Below are 15,632 nucleotides of genomic sequence, written 5' to 3' on the forward strand. Positions count from 1 at the left end.
CACACACCCACGCGCACATGCCCCGCACATGTACACACACATCATGTACCATGTACCAAACACACATGTACACACACACACCATGCACCACACACACACACACACACACACCATGCACCACACACACACACACCCACGCACGCACGCACGCACACACACACACGCACATACGCACACACACACACATGCATGCATGCAAACACACAGCTAAAAAGACATATACACACGAATGCTAGCATGCTCCCCCCCCCCCCCCCTCCCCCCCCCCCCCTCACTCCTGACCTCTTTCTTTGTCCAGAAGTGTAGCATATTGCATACGTGGGTGTGGATCTCAGCATGCATGCATGCCACGACAGAGACAAGCCGATGTACATCGCTTTAAAACTTAAAATTGACACACACTTACCTTTACAGGCTGTACAGTGGTGTGATCTTGGCGCAGCTCCAACTCCACACCAACACTACTATTACTACTACTACATGTACTACCACTACTGCCGGCAGCAGCAGCAGCAGCAGCAGCAGCAGTAGCAGCCACAAGCTCAGCAGCTAGCTCCGACTCTTCGGATAGCACTTTCCCAGTGTCATCGTCGTCGTCAGCTGGCGCCGTTTCGCTTGAGACGCTGCTAGAGGCAGACAATGCACCACCACCACCATTACCACCACCACCGCCACAGGAGCGCTTGGAGTGTGGCTCGCCGTCGTTGGCCGACTCTGCACCGGACTTCTCCGCTGGTGCGCCACCACAGCCGACTGCAGCACCAGCAGAACGGTGATGTCGCTTAGTTGCGGCGCGGCCACCACCGCTGACGAGTACGGGAGAGGCAGAGCGCGAGAGTGAGCGGGGCGCGCCGCTCCTGGAGCGCCCCCGCCCGCCGCCGCTGGTGGTCTGCTGCCGCTGTTGTTCGCCACTGTACGAGTCCTCGGAGTGCTGGGATGAGGGCGGTGAGGAGAGGCGAGCGCTGCGGCGAGTGGAAAACGAGGGCGAAGGTGAGCGGTGGTCCGAGTGCCGCGACGACCGTAGACTGTGCCGGGGAGACGAGCACGTCTCCGTGGAATCGGCAGAGCTGGGCTGACAACTGGACGCACAGTCCTCGTCCACGAAGTCGCGGTGTGGCCGCCTATAGGTGGCGTGTCGCTTGCAGAACAGTTCATACGTGCCCTCTTTCAGTAAGAACGGGTTAGAGCCGTCCGCAATGCGAACCTGCATATATTACACACACCGTACACCGGCCACATGTATTTCACATGCATGTATGCACACACACACACACACACACACACACACACACACACACACACACGAGCACGCACGCACAAATGCACACACACGTACATGCACACACACACACACACACACACACACACACACACACACACACGCGCACACGCGCAAACGCACACACACACACGCATACACACACAAAACTATGATGAGTGGCACAGTCTGGCCCCTCCAATTACAAACACATCACTTCACAGTTCAGACAACACATTGCACATTGTACTGCAAGACAGTCGCTGAACATCCATCTCAAGCACCCAGTGCAGCATGCAAGAGTCCACTTGCCTATTCAGGAGAACACGGCAAGACTTGTTTTTCCACGCAGGAATAATTATACTACTAGTGGGCACACGCACCCTTGCCTTTCTCTCTGCACCCCCCCCCCCCCCCCACCACCCCCGTACCCACATCACACCCCACTCCCTCCGAAAGTCGAATACTGCAAGTCAACAAATATTCGACGCACATTTATTTTCGGCTATTTTCGGCCTCATCATGTTTGGCCGAAAATCTGTTGCAGTTGAAATTTTGTTTTGCAAGATTCAGTGTGACAGTGTATACAGTCAGCAGCAGTACAGGCCGAAAAATTTGTTGCAGCCGAAATGTGTTTTAGCCCTGGGAGGCCGATATTTGAATAGGCCGAAATTTTGTCGATTTACAGTATGGTGCTTCCTGGATCAGTATTAGATGGCTCGTTGAGCATGACGAAGAGACACACGGAGAGCTCCTGCTGCTATTCTGCCATGGCTTGCAGTCAGCCAGGAGCACAAGCCTACTACACCTGTTAGGCCTTGCCTCGACTACCGTGCGCTGAACCGTGCCCTCGTTTCTCAGCCCGGTATGGATGCCTCCGTGTGTGGCGAGAAAGGTACGCGAGTGGCGTACTCATGATGTCACTGAGTACGAGATGTTGGACATACGGAAAGCACACCTGCAAGTACGTATGGCACCTGAGCTGCTACGCTATCAGCGTGTGAAGTGGAAGGGCAAGTTGTATGTAATGACACGTGTAGCTTTCGGTTGGAGCGTTGCGTCCACGTTTACGGACGTGATCGTCAAGTGGTGTAAGCGAGGTCACGGTGGCGTGGAAAACTACGTCGATGATTTGTATGTACTGAAGGCGCAAACGAAGGCTGTTGCTGATACCCTAGGGTGTTACGGCCTGAGAACCAAGCCAGCTGAGCCCGCTAGCTCTGCCCGTGTACTGGGGCTACGGCTGTTCAAGGGCCAAGATGGCCAGACGCGTTCTGAAGAGTCGCGATGGCGTGAGCCTTGAGCGTGGCAAACTCGGATGTGAAAATGTGCACCAAAGATGAACTGTGCCATACGCTTTGTCCGTGCTACGTCGGAACGAGGAAGCAAAATGGCAACAGTATAACTCGTATCAAGGATTCCGTGCAGCTATCCAACGGCATCTGAAGGATCTCGGAACCTATCAAAAGCGTTCGACACAGTCTGGCATCGAGGCCTACTTGCTAAGCTCGAGTCTATTTTTCTTGTACGTGGTCCAGCTCTGCAGTGGCTGTCGTCATATTCGTCGTCCCGTTATCAAACTGTCCGTGTCTCTGCTTCCTTGTCCGATCGATCAACTAATTTCCAGTGATGGCAGTCCTACCATACCTTGCATATCCAGTGGGAGTTTTAACGCCAACGCATCGTGGACCTCAACAAGAGAGCCTTCAAAGACATTGAGTTTCGCCGTGCGAACTACACCTTCGACGGAATGATCAAGAAGCTAAAGAGAGAAGGTGGGATAGGCCCGAGTGCCCACAAGGATATCTTAACGGCGACAGACATGAACAAGATCAACTATCTCTTCGACACCAAGAAAGATGCCAAGTGTCTCATACAGCAGGTTTGGTGCTACATTACCATGCATTTCGGCATTCGCGGCTGAGAATTGCAATGCAACATGCGGAAGCAAGATCACGTCTTCCTCAAAGGCGGCAATGGAGAAGGATATATAAAGCTGGCAACTGGCTTTGCCCAGAAAAACCACCAGCTGGGCGCCATAGCCACATCAGCCGGCCGTATTCAAAACCCGGCCCAAGTCCTTTCGGTGCAGAGACTGATCAGTCGACTGCACCCTGAGTGTGACCGTCTATTCCGAAGACCGAAGGCACAGTACTCATCCCGTGAAGAGTATTGGTTTACAAAGGCACCAATTGGGAAAGACACGTCGAGTGAGATTAGGAAGACGATCTCTGCAGATGCCGGAACGTCCAAAATGCATACCAACCACTGCATGAGGGCATTCACCGCGAGTCACCGGAACGCGGAGAATGTCCCTGAACGACACATCATGGCCATCACTGGGCACAGGAACGCCCAGTCTGTGACCAGCTACTGCCGTCCAGCGGAGGAGCAGGAATGTTGTACATGTCACCTAATCAAATACGCACCCCCAGGTTGTACCATGCTACATGGCTGCACTACTGCCATGGTAAAGCTGCACAGCCTGCTGCAGCAACAACAGAACTCGCGCCGAGCTGTCAGTTCGGTCGAGATGTCCTCGACCTACTAGTATTCGGCGATCTGCCACCTGACGCCAACGACACTGTGCCTTCACGTCCGCCTGCAGTTGTTCCAATCTGCAGCTGCAGAGTATATCTGCCAGGTATTTCTCAACCCATCGGTACTACTGTCCCCTTCACCAAGAGTGCATAACCCCCGAGAGTGTGCAACTCGACAATGGGTGCTGTCCCGACGGAATTTCAAGTTTACGTCATTCTTATGATGCAATTGCGCACTGTACACGGATTATCAGACAAATCCGGAACCTGTGATGGACCAAAGCCTATCTGATCCTGTACAAATTACTGCAAAGAAAAACGCGTGATGCGTTGACACCCGTACACATGTTGTAAATCACTGGTGCAAGGAGCATTGCGTCATAAACAATGACGTCAGCTTTAAAAAGAAATTTTGTCGGGACAGCAGGGTACTGTAAAACATGTAATTTTAGGTGTATTAAAATTTCGGTGCTAGGGACCTGCCAGGTTTCAGGTGTAATTCAGAATAGTAGTAGGTTTTTCATTTTGACCCGACGAGACCATACGACGCTTGTAGATCACAGCACGAACAGTTCACCAGCCACACTCCACGAAAGCAAGTAGTAGTACTCCTGACAAGTCTTGTTTCGTTCCATAGAGATAATAACGGGGAACTCATCAGAGGAGAAGCAGTTGTTGAATGAAGGGGTTTAGCTGAATAATGCTATTTTATAGAAAAGATATTGGCGCACTGAGGTGTAAACACTCAACTAACTCACATATGTGACATATCAACACAAAAGGAATAGTGCAGAATGGAGGTGTTCTGAACCCTACCAGACACAACTATCACAAGTGCTAAATCATTCACAATGAGAAGGAGAGGTACACAGGAATTATAGGTTGCGCTAGTTTGTGACGTCACAAACTAGCGCAACCTATAATTCCTGTGTACCTCTCCTTCTCATTGTGAATGATTTAGCACTTGTGATAGTTGTGTCTGGTAGGGTTCAGAACACCTCCATTCTGCACTATTCCTTTTGTGTTGATATGTCACATATGTGAGTTAGTTGAGTGTTTACACCTCAGTGCGCCAATATCTTTTCTATAAAATAGCATTATTCAGCTAAACCCCTTCATTCAACAACTGCTTCTCCTCTGATGAGTTCCCCGTTATTATCTCTATGGAACGAAACAAGACTTGTCAGGAGTACTACTACTTGCTTTCGTGGAGTGTGGCTGGTGAACTGTTCGTGCTGTGATCTACAAGCGTCGTATGGTCTCGTCGGGTCAAAATGAAAAACCTACTACTACTGTATTTGACGGATCTATTGAAGATGGCACAAAGAATTGTAATTCAGAATTACGTGACCAGCGTTCCCTTCACATACAGTGCATACTCTAGTGCCTTTTAGGTGTAATTTAAATTTAGGTGCCTGGTTTCTCTACCGAAATCACCGAAATTTGAGTTACACCAAAATTACACGTTTTACAGTATAATGGGAGTTGAACACTCTGGGGGGGGTTATGTCCTCTTGCCTTCACTAGCTGCCTTCACTTCCACCTGTAGCTGTTCCAGTGTGCTGTTGCAGTGGTATAGCTGCCTGCTACAGCACTGCTCAATGAAATCCAGTCATCTTCCCCATGTCCAAGCCGAGTAGTGTCCATGCACTACAGACTAACTTCTGCTGTCAATTTGCCCAACTTTGACAAGCTGCCTATGGATCACACCGCTGCTTGCCACCAATCGTCTTTCGCTTCACCACACGGGATCCGACCGGTGGAAGCAGCTTTCCATTGGCCCGGCCATGCCATAGTCTTTCAAGTCGCCCAAGCACGCGTCGGGCGTCGCGCAGCCCTTGACCTGCCAACACTGGGCTGCACAGGGGCGCAAGGCGCAAACTTGAGCGACGCAACTGGATTTCATTGAGCAGGACTGTGTACCGGTATGTATATATTAACTGGTTTGAGGGAAAGAGACAAACGGGAAAAGTCTGAAGAAAAACTCGACTGTCACCACCAGGACTCGAACCAGGGACCCTCGCCAGCTTCAGTCATTTTTCGCGCTTTCACGTGGAGTATTTCTTAGAGTTCACAGCGAATGTTTCCAGGAAGCTCATACGGTAAGACGGCAAACTCGCCGCCCGATGGCCAGGATTGCTTATGATTTCAAAAAACGCACTGAAGTACATGTGAGTGTGCAGTTGCGAACTATGCCCGCACTGCAGACTAAGAAGCTAGCCTCGTAGCCTAGCCGGTTCTTATTTTCACGTACTACAGTACTGTCGAGCGCCGAAGAACGACCAGGCTAGAATTTCATCAAGCACAGTCTACCAATGTATACAGGGTGACTCAACTGCGCATAGACTGTAATACATGAAAATACGAACGGTCTAGGCTAGGAGGCTGACCGCCCAGTTCTTCAGCGACCGACAGTACTGTACAGAACAGGCTAGGCACAGTTGTGTTACCACGTATGCATTGGTATGCTGTGCTTGGTGAAATCCTAGCCTGGTCGTTCTTCGGCGCCCCACAGTGCTGTACTGCACTTCTGCACCGCCGCTGTGAGCATACAATGTAGCTGAAAAACAAGCTCAGCTCAGCGTCAGTAACGTTGGGTCAGTGTCGTGCAATGTTATCGCATGAGCTGATTGTCAAGTAACCGGTGGTGTTAGTGGACATTATAGCGTATTTAAACTTGTAGTTCCTTGGTCCTTCTTCTTCCTATAAATTAAGCAATGCTCACCTCGGCTTTGAAGCACACCGACTCGAGAGCAGCTCCTGGCTGTTGCCGCTGCCTTCGCTGCGGAGCCGCAATCTTCTCCTGATCACTTCCCGTACCATGCACCGCGATTGGATTCGAACTGGCACCGTTGTCTGGAGTACCTATGGCGCAGAAACAACACAATTACACGCGCTACGTTTCCGGCTCATATATGCCCAACGCACCGTCAGGCGTTCACAGAAAACAGCAATTGGAGGCGTGTTTTTTTAGGGCGTGTGATGCCTTGGAGTACAAATATTTCGACCCCGCCAGTCAAAGCGACTGGTGCGTACGCCAGTACGCATCTGATACACGCTGAACAAGGAGTTGGAAGTTGGAATTTCCATTTCAGCGCGTTTCCATACGCATGATGGCCCTCCGAAGCCAGCAAAATAAGCACGGACATGTGGTTTCACGTGTACACGCGCGCGCCAGCTATGAACACAGTTCGAATGTTCACACAGTAAACACTACACAACGATAAGCAGAATAGTGAAGTGAAGAAACGTCCACAAAGGCGCAAAACCTACCTTTTCCGGACATGGAGTCGCACTTGATGCTCGTTTTCGACTTGGTTCGCTGCAAGCATGGCCCAGTTGCTGCTGCACTGGCAGCAGCAGCGGAGGCGGCGGCGGCACTCTGCTGGAGCTGAGCGGTGAAGCAGTCGTCCATTGCCAGGTTCCGGAGCTCGCGGGATTTCCGCGAGACGCCCGCCGGCGGCGATGCCGTGGCAACGGCGGCGCTCGCCGGGAGTAGCGACGGCAGAGCGCGGGCGACGGGGTTGCTGCTAACTCCGGCAGCACCACCACTGGCGGTGCGACCCAGCGGCTTGGTGTACGCTGCGCTCGCCCGGGGGGCCCTGTCTCCGCTCGGCTGCACGGAGGCGGTGAGCATTAGCGGCGGCGGGGACTGATCGCGGCGAGTGAACCGCAGCTGCGACTTGCGCACGCCTGACGCCCCTGCGGACTTGACGGGAGCGATGGCGCTGCCGGAGCGAGTGGAATGCCGTATCACCGTGCCGCTGGCCACGTGTAGGATTGGCGGTGGCGGTGGCGACGCCGACGAAGAGCGTTGGCGAGAGCGAAGGTGACGCTGCGGGGACGCTGACGCATCTCTCACGGCTGATGTCGTTGCTGTTGATGCCGCACCTACACTGACCACTGCTGCCGCTGCTGTATCTGCACTGGTTGGAGTAGGACTGGCAGTATGTGAGCGCTGCTGCTGCTGCGAGGGATTTGTGTGCGAGTGAACAGGGTGTCCGACTGGTCGCCTGACGGGGAGCAGGCTATCGATGGTGTCCGCATCCGGGACAAAGGAGACCTGATCACAAACAAATACAGTCATACACACACATGTACACACACAAGCACATACACATATACATGTACACGTACCATAAAGTCCGCTGCAAATCTCGGAGAGATGACTCGACTGGCTATTGAACCGCCCAACGGCTCACATCCCCTGAAAACCCCAAACTCTGGGTGAATTTGGAAATGATCCCACTTACGGGCTCACCACACCTCAGTAAGTGGGTGAGGACAAGGTGCAGAAAAAGGATTGACGGCATCAGGGTATCCGTCCCGGGACCCAACTGCAGTTACCCCTGCCCCCAGTGAAGGTAATACTTGCTACTAGTGTGGGTGGCTAAATCAGAGTGGATCTGATATAAGCTTCACCAGCACCATTGATTACACAAGAGTTAATCTAGCCAGAAGTAGTCCATGGTTAACAGGTATGTATACTTCAAATAGAAAGTATGAAACCTGAAGCCAACAAAGGTGGCAGGTACAACAATACACCTTCAAGCAGCCGAGGCCGTTAGCAACAGACCCAACACTATCTGGCATAAGTGTACATACCAACTTAACTAGATACAAATAAACAAACAAACACACACGCACACATAAACACACAGACACACCCACACCCACATGCACTACCACACCCAAATGTACACGCACACCCACACAAAAAGACAAACACGAACACGCACACACACAAAAGACAAACACACACACACACACACACACACACACACATATGCGTGCGTGCGCGCGCACACACACACACACACACACACACACACACACACACACACACACACACACACACACCCACCCCCCACACACACACTCACACACGTACACACACACACACACAAAAGACTAACACACATACACACACACACACACACACACACACACACACGCACAACACACCCACTATTACCTTGAACACAAGACACCAGCACTCGTCCTTAGACGGAGGGTCATCCACGATGTCCTGTAGCCGCTCGGGCAGAATGTCAGTGTTACAAGTCAGATCGACGGAGCAGGATGGAGATGAAAGTGAAGACGAGGAGCTGCCAGCCGCACAGTTAGCTGCTAAAACAACAGCAAATACGAATAATACAAGAAACGGAAGACCAGGTCATTAATACGGACCTGAGCTGGTTTAAATTAGTACAGTCATGTGCTTTGCAATTCCACAATGTGCCAATCGTTCTTATGCTCTCTCTCTCTCTCATCCTCTCTCGTGCTCTCTATGTCTCTGTCTCCCTCACTCAAAATCCTGTTGTAGGTCTCTCTCTCTCTCCTCTCTCTCTCTCTCTCTCTCCTCTCTCTCTCTCTCTCTCTCTCTCTCTCTCTCTCTCTCTCTCTCTCTCTCTCACACACACACGCACGCACCCACACACACCTGGTCCTGGTAAACACTGCCATTACGGTCACGTGTCCCCTTGCGGGGCCAACAATATGGAATGACGAGCAACGGCAGTCCGCTCAGAGAGAGGTAGTAGGTCAGGGACTCAGGGACCATGTTCGAGAGAGCCATCTCTGGCAGCTATGGATCTGGCTTATCATCGGAGACGATTCCTCTCACGGCTGCCGCTTGAACTGGTCCATCACTCTCCACAGCAGAGCGAACATTCCATGAGCCAATGCTCAGAGTCGTTCCAAGTCGTCGTCTTCGTGCGGTTGTTTGCTCCACTCGCGGGCTTGCAAGGCCTCGCGAAGGACTCCGAGTTGATACACACATATACACACACACACACACACACACACACACACACGCACAAACCTTGGCTGGCAGGAGGCGTTTCTCCCGCATCTTTCCACGTGCAAGGCGCCACAAGCGATCCCAGTGATACGACATGGCAAATACCATCCTGCACAAATACACCACACACACACACACACACACAAGCACACACGCACATGCACACGCACACACACACACACGCACACCCACACACGCGCACACATTGTTGTAGAATTGTCCCGACGTTCTCATTAGACTCCTCATTACAATACTTTATTAATGCGATTAATAGTATAAGTGAAGCGGACATTACAAAATGATGAATGAGAATACATGTATCTAAAATGGTTGTTCCTAATCGATTTTCTTGAGACTATCATCAGGGAAAATCGTCTCACAATAGAGGCTATACGGAGAAACAAACTACTTATAGGTTAATGGATAGTGGGGAGTATACAAGGTGAGGTGTGAAAAAAAACTAAAGTGGGAGAGAAGACGAAAGAAATTAGAAGAAAAGATGTAGAGTGTTCTGACGGTGTGAGCTACTACAAAAGGTGAGTGAAATGAAGGCGTGGAAGCAGGTGAATGTGATAGAGTGAGGAACTGTGAGGTGTAGGTGTATGCGAATGAATACGTGTGTGAATGCTAGGTGAAGAGTCTCAGTTTTGTGACATTTTCTTTCTGAATGCATAGATTAGGATTGTGTTTACGGATGAAAACAGCTTCTAATACCTTAAGTTCACGAAACCTACGAGCACGACACAAAACAGTGAAGCATGAATCATCATACACTGAGCGGCATTGGCTACTAGACAAGAGGTGTTTCTTAATGGCTGACCCTTTCGTTGTGGTCTCACCTTCAGTCCGGTCATCTTCATCTTGGTTGTCCAACTCACTCTCTTCATCACTGCTCTCACCTTCCTCATCCTCCTCCGCTTCCATCCCGTCCTCTGCACCCAATTTTCTAATTTCTTTCGTCTTCTCTCCCACTTTAGTTTTTTTTCACACCTCACCTTGTATACTCCCCACTATCCATTAACCTATAAGTAGTTTGTTTCTCCGTATAGCCTCTATTGTGAGACGATTTTCCCTGATGATAGTCTCAAGAAAATCGATTAGGAACAACCATTTTAGATACATGTATTCTCATTCATCATTTTGTAATGTCCGCTTCACTTATACTATTAATCGCATTAATAAAGTTATTGTCTCCTCGTCGCCTTTTCATTACAATACTGTAAATATACAAAATTTCGGCGCTGCAAAATTTCGGCACTTCACGATTTTTGACATTTCGGCGGCGATTTATTTTCGGCGTGGGGTAGAGGGCATGGTATTGCGACAGATGCTGTGAAAATTTTCATCGGCGTTTTAATTTAGGCGTTTTGGGTCGGTGCCGAATATAGCCGAAATTAAATAGCTGCCGAAAATTTGTATATTTACAGTAGTTGCAAGTAGCCGTTCACAAACTATCCCTCGCCTAGTGGTGACCAGGCTCTGCTGTAGGGAACAAGCGTTACGTATGGATTACACCATGAGGACGAGCGGTATACCGCCGACTATGTTCACGAGTGTGTTAGCACAAGGGAAAATATGAGGGACACGGTATACAGCCATTAAAGCACGAATGGTATAATCCATTAAATTTTATCCCATGGTACTGCCTCAAATATAGAGCGTGACCAACACTAAAGCTCCCTTGTTTACAACTTGCGGGCAATCGAGGCTTGTTTTGTCGCTACTTACAGTTTCATGCTTTTGCAATCACCAGACAACACTGGGTGCATCCTCCGGGGTCTTATCAGAGTACATGTGCATGTACTGAGTGAATTACACCGTGTACATCGACATGTACGTTCGACTGATTGCAACCGCCGCGCTAGGAGGACAGCTGAAGTCACACCGGCGGATCAAGCACGATGCAACATCATGTTAACTAACACTCCAAAGCAACCTGTCTCTTCTCACGGCGCGCTTAGAACTCTCATGTAAATAAACCAAGCCTCCGTCACCCGTCTTGCAGCGCACTAACTGTTATCTAGTTACCTCTTCGAGATGTGCTGCTGCTGCTGTTGTTGAGCGTTTGACAAGAGATATGTCAATGTGGGCCGTATCAACACCACACTTGGCCAGGAGCACATCTACAGACACAGGGAAAGGAAAGTCATAGCTATGTTTACGTGGGCTGTATCAACACCACACTTGGCCAGGAGCACGTCTACAGACACAGGGAAAGGAAAGTAATAGCTCTCTACCCCTGGCGCTCCCAAGCTCACAGCGGGTAAGAGTTGGACTCAGACAGCAAGTGAGTCTAGTCTATTAGTACCCTACACACGTCTACCGGACACATGTGACCTGGGCGTCTCTGACCCCGCAAATTTCGGCACATGTATAATATTATGCACTTGCTCAGTTCAAACTTTGCCTAGAACCAAACTTCTAAAAAGGGTTAACCCTTTAAGAGCCACAGGAAAATTTCAAAATTCTGCATTTTTTCGTGTTCCTTGGATCATAGCTTCAGTTCTACTCACTCAATCCTCACAATCTAGGGCTTCTTGGAACGGTCTCCGCGAGAGGAAGAGAATGAGGTCGATCATGATAGCCAGCACACCGTCTATCCAGCGCTAGATCGCAGCGACAGTACGAAAAATGCCCCAAATGCGCCCAATTGCGTCCCGCACCAGATATTTCATTTTACTCGATCGTGATCGATCGTGGAGTTCCAATTTTTTCGCTATGTACTCTTGACAATATCAACAGTGAAACCCGTGCAAATTCGAGTAAACCAGCGTAACGAAAAGTCTCAAAATTCTCAATACTAAAGTCGCACTGCGCGCTTTTGAAATTGCCGCGATCGCGGCTCAACTTACGAGTGATTTATCTCGGGAACCGTTGCTCGCAGCGCTTCGCGGATTGTTTCTCCCGACAGGTGAGAGTTTTCTCTTCGCCCTGGATATTTCGATCACTGGATTTGAGCGAGATTGGACTGAGTTACGATCTTTTGAAGTTTTGCATTTGAATGCGTCGTTTACGACGCATTCAAGTATGGAGCGGCTCTTAAAGGGTTAACTATTTTCACCTAGCAGAATGACTGGCAGCCATACCAGCCCACAGCCATACAGTACTGGCGGGCGCCGAAGAACGGCCAGGCTAGAATTTCACCAAGCACAGCATACCAATGTATACACGTCATAAACTATGCATAGACTGCAGTACATGAAAATAAGAACGGTCTAGGCCAGGAGGCTAGGAGGCTGACCCCCCCCCCCCCAGTTCTTCGGTGACCAACAGTACTGTAGCAGTGTATAACACTGAGCTCACGCCGCAGACAAAGACAACACAGCGGCTGACAAAGTCAACACAGTGGCCAATACAGCGACTGACAACAAGTTACATTAAAACAGCGGCTGACAAAGTGAACACAGCGGCTGGATTGCCAGCGCGAAAAGCACACACCGCTCACCTTCCAGACCGCGTAGCTCAGTGATTGATGCATGGCACGGCCCGAAGAACCTAGCAGGTGCACACACACACACACACACACACACACACACACACACACACACACACACACACACACACACACACACACACACATACACACACTTGTACTTGCTCACAACCATGACTGGTCACGCGAGTCTCCCCCGAAGAGGGGAAAGAGATTCAAAAGGAATCTTGGAAAGATGACTCAAATTGGCTATTGAACCGCCCAATGGCCGACACCCCTTGAAATCCCAAACTCTGGGTGGAGTTGGAAACGATCCCACTTATGGGCTCACCACACCTCAGTAAGTGGGTGAGGACAAGGCACAGAAAAGGGATTGCCGGCATCAGGGTATCTGTCCTGGGATCCAACTGCAGTTACCCCTGCCCCCAGTGAAGTAATACTTGCTACAACTGCGTCATATAACCGCACCAGTCGATCTGTGTTCATGGCGAGTTGAAACCCAGGTCGAACTCAAATCGGGTTGAAATGCCTCATGTAAACAAGGCCTTTAAATAGAGTATTCTCTTTTCTTTCATCTATATAGCACAGAGAAAGAAGCTTCCCAATAATCACTTTTTTTTGATTGATATATAGAACAGGGGCTGCGCGAACGCAAACCCCCTCTACCATAAATTGTGCACCCGAGTTTCCCACGTTTGGGGAAATCGCAAGCCTCAGCCCCAACGGAGTGCAGTGGAGAGGCCTCATCCTGAGGGAGCCGCCTTGTTGATCACGGCGTCCCCTGTGCCAGGTAAGTATGAAGTTACACAATTGCAGGATGCTATGTTCATACTGGAACAGCAATCAGTGTATCAAGTGACAATATTTCTTTGCCACGACAGCAACAAACCGCTCCACCCCAAAACCACCCACTGATGCATAGATCAAGAGATTTTCGCAAAACAGTTTTTTTCATCGGGGCAGCGAGAATGCGTCCGAGTCACCATGGTAACACCAAACCAATTTGCCACGGTAACGAAACGTGTACATAAACACGGTGGCTTACCGGACTCGTTGCCAGTTGATTTGCTGGCGCGTCGACAGCAGTGCAGAACATACTCTCTCTGCGGATCCCGGTATATTCCTGGCAGAAGCACACGTGCCGACAACAAAAAAGCCAATGCTAAACAACATTACATGTACTGTCCACATTCATATTTCTCTTATCTGGACGGTCCGGGACCGGGCACTCTTCATAACTTGGAAATAAATATTCGTAACTCCGAACCTACCATGTGACTCTGCATCACGTACATGTACGTTTTGATGGGGAAGTGAGTGCCAGCAAGAGTATATACCGTAAAGTACCGTTGATCCGCCCCCTCTCTAATTCCCGCCCCCTGTCGATTTTCTACCTGTGAAGCGACTTCGGCGTATACAACCGTAATACGATGTTGAACCGACGCATGCACTGCTGTACACAATACTTGCCAGTCCAGGATGAAAATGTGCACAATCCAGCACATCGAGTCTGAATTTCTACGTTGTGATGTCACTATTATTATTTCCACAAAGCTTGTAGTAGTAATATTTCCACTCAAACTCGCCCACAGTGAACCCGGTAGACCGAGGTGCACGTGACTTCGAGGTCCGGATAAAGTGCATTGTCAAATCCGTGCTCACTGGTAACCTTAGCGGAGCTAGAAAGTCATGGCGCATTTTTCTGCCGCGTGGAAAACCTTACCTTCGTCGAAGTGGCTTTCTGTTGGACACTTGCAAGTAGGAAAGACTACGGTGCAGAAACACCGGCTGGGCAAAGCAAACGGGAGAAAGAAAGCCGCGCACAAAACAATGAGGCAGCGGCGCAAACGTGCCGTACACTACATCATTGTACCACAATGCTGCTCACTGACATCCGATTAAGCGAGTCTATGCCGCTGAACGGGCGCTGTGCAGCCCTAGACCCGCGAGCAGTGGGATGGTGAGCTGGTGCAGGGCGCAAACTTGCCCCGACACGATCGGATTTCATTGAACAGCACTGCAGTTGCGGATGCAGAGGGATGAAAAGTCACTTTAAGGTGGCTGGGGCGGTACAACGTTTTGGGGTCATTTTTGATTACATTTTGACTGCATTTTTTAGTTTATCGCCAAGTTAGAGATGAAATTTGAAAACGTTTTTCAGTGAATCTCTGGAGAAGAACTCACTCCGACTTCGTATAGCTTTAGTTTTACTTTTGGACAAGATTTGAAAAAGTTTTATGAAAGGTCCGTGGATAAATAACACGGACCATTCATTAAACCTTTTTCAAATCGCATCTCCACCTTGCCGATAAACTCAAAAAATGAAGTCAAATTTACCCCCAAAAAGTTGTGCCGCCCCGCCACCTTAAGGCTGTCATCACACTACGGTACAAAGCGCTGCGTCATGTCCACGTTAGAAGTTTTTGGTCGGTTGCCATGATAATCCATGTACGAAGTGAAAATGGGAGCAGAGGAAACGGGAAATGTAGACGTGGTAGGGAGAGGGGGAGGGGGGTATACAACTTTTTTGGATGAACGTGCGTATGTCCCCCAGTCTTTTTTTCCAGGTGACCTTGTACATGTGTTTCAATTTTCAAA

At 49.8% G+C, this 15,632-nt stretch overlaps 1 protein-coding gene and 1 non-coding gene across 3 annotated transcripts in view; both read right to left on the reverse strand.

Annotated features, from left to right (window-relative positions):
• LOC135811770 (uncharacterized) overlaps window positions 1-15,632 on the reverse strand; it is a 46,616-nt gene that overhangs the window by 28,213 nt on the left and 2,771 nt on the right. Inside the window, exons 3-11 of one of the 2 annotated variants that reach the window (XM_065325017.1) lie at window positions 14,758-14,822; window positions 14,080-14,157; window positions 13,047-13,096; window positions 11,630-11,724; window positions 9,623-9,710; window positions 8,774-8,925; window positions 7,072-7,861; window positions 6,524-6,663; window positions 407-1,204 (exon numbers count right to left, since the gene is read on the reverse strand). In XM_065325017.1, the coding sequence (XP_065181089.1) occupies window positions 407-1,204; window positions 6,524-6,663; window positions 7,072-7,861; window positions 8,774-8,925; window positions 9,623-9,710; window positions 11,630-11,724; window positions 13,047-13,096; window positions 14,080-14,157; window positions 14,758-14,822 (2,256 nt within the window). Of the gene's footprint in view, window positions 1-406; window positions 1,205-6,523; window positions 6,664-7,071; window positions 7,862-8,773; window positions 8,929-9,622; window positions 9,711-11,629; window positions 11,725-13,046; window positions 13,097-14,079; window positions 14,158-14,757; window positions 14,823-15,632 lie in introns of both variants that reach the window. The other variant, XM_065325016.1, reaches the window with a different exon arrangement.
• LOC135813213 (U1 spliceosomal RNA) lies at window positions 13,670-13,832 on the reverse strand. Its single transcript, XR_010553013.1, has one exon. It is a non-coding gene; the product is annotated as a U1 spliceosomal RNA (small nuclear RNA).

The sequence above is a fragment of the Sycon ciliatum genome, chromosome 3 (assembly GCF_964019385.1).
Source record: "Sycon ciliatum chromosome 3, ocSycCili1.1, whole genome shotgun sequence".
NCBI classification, from domain to species: domain Eukaryota; kingdom Metazoa; phylum Porifera; class Calcarea; order Leucosolenida; family Sycettidae; genus Sycon; species Sycon ciliatum.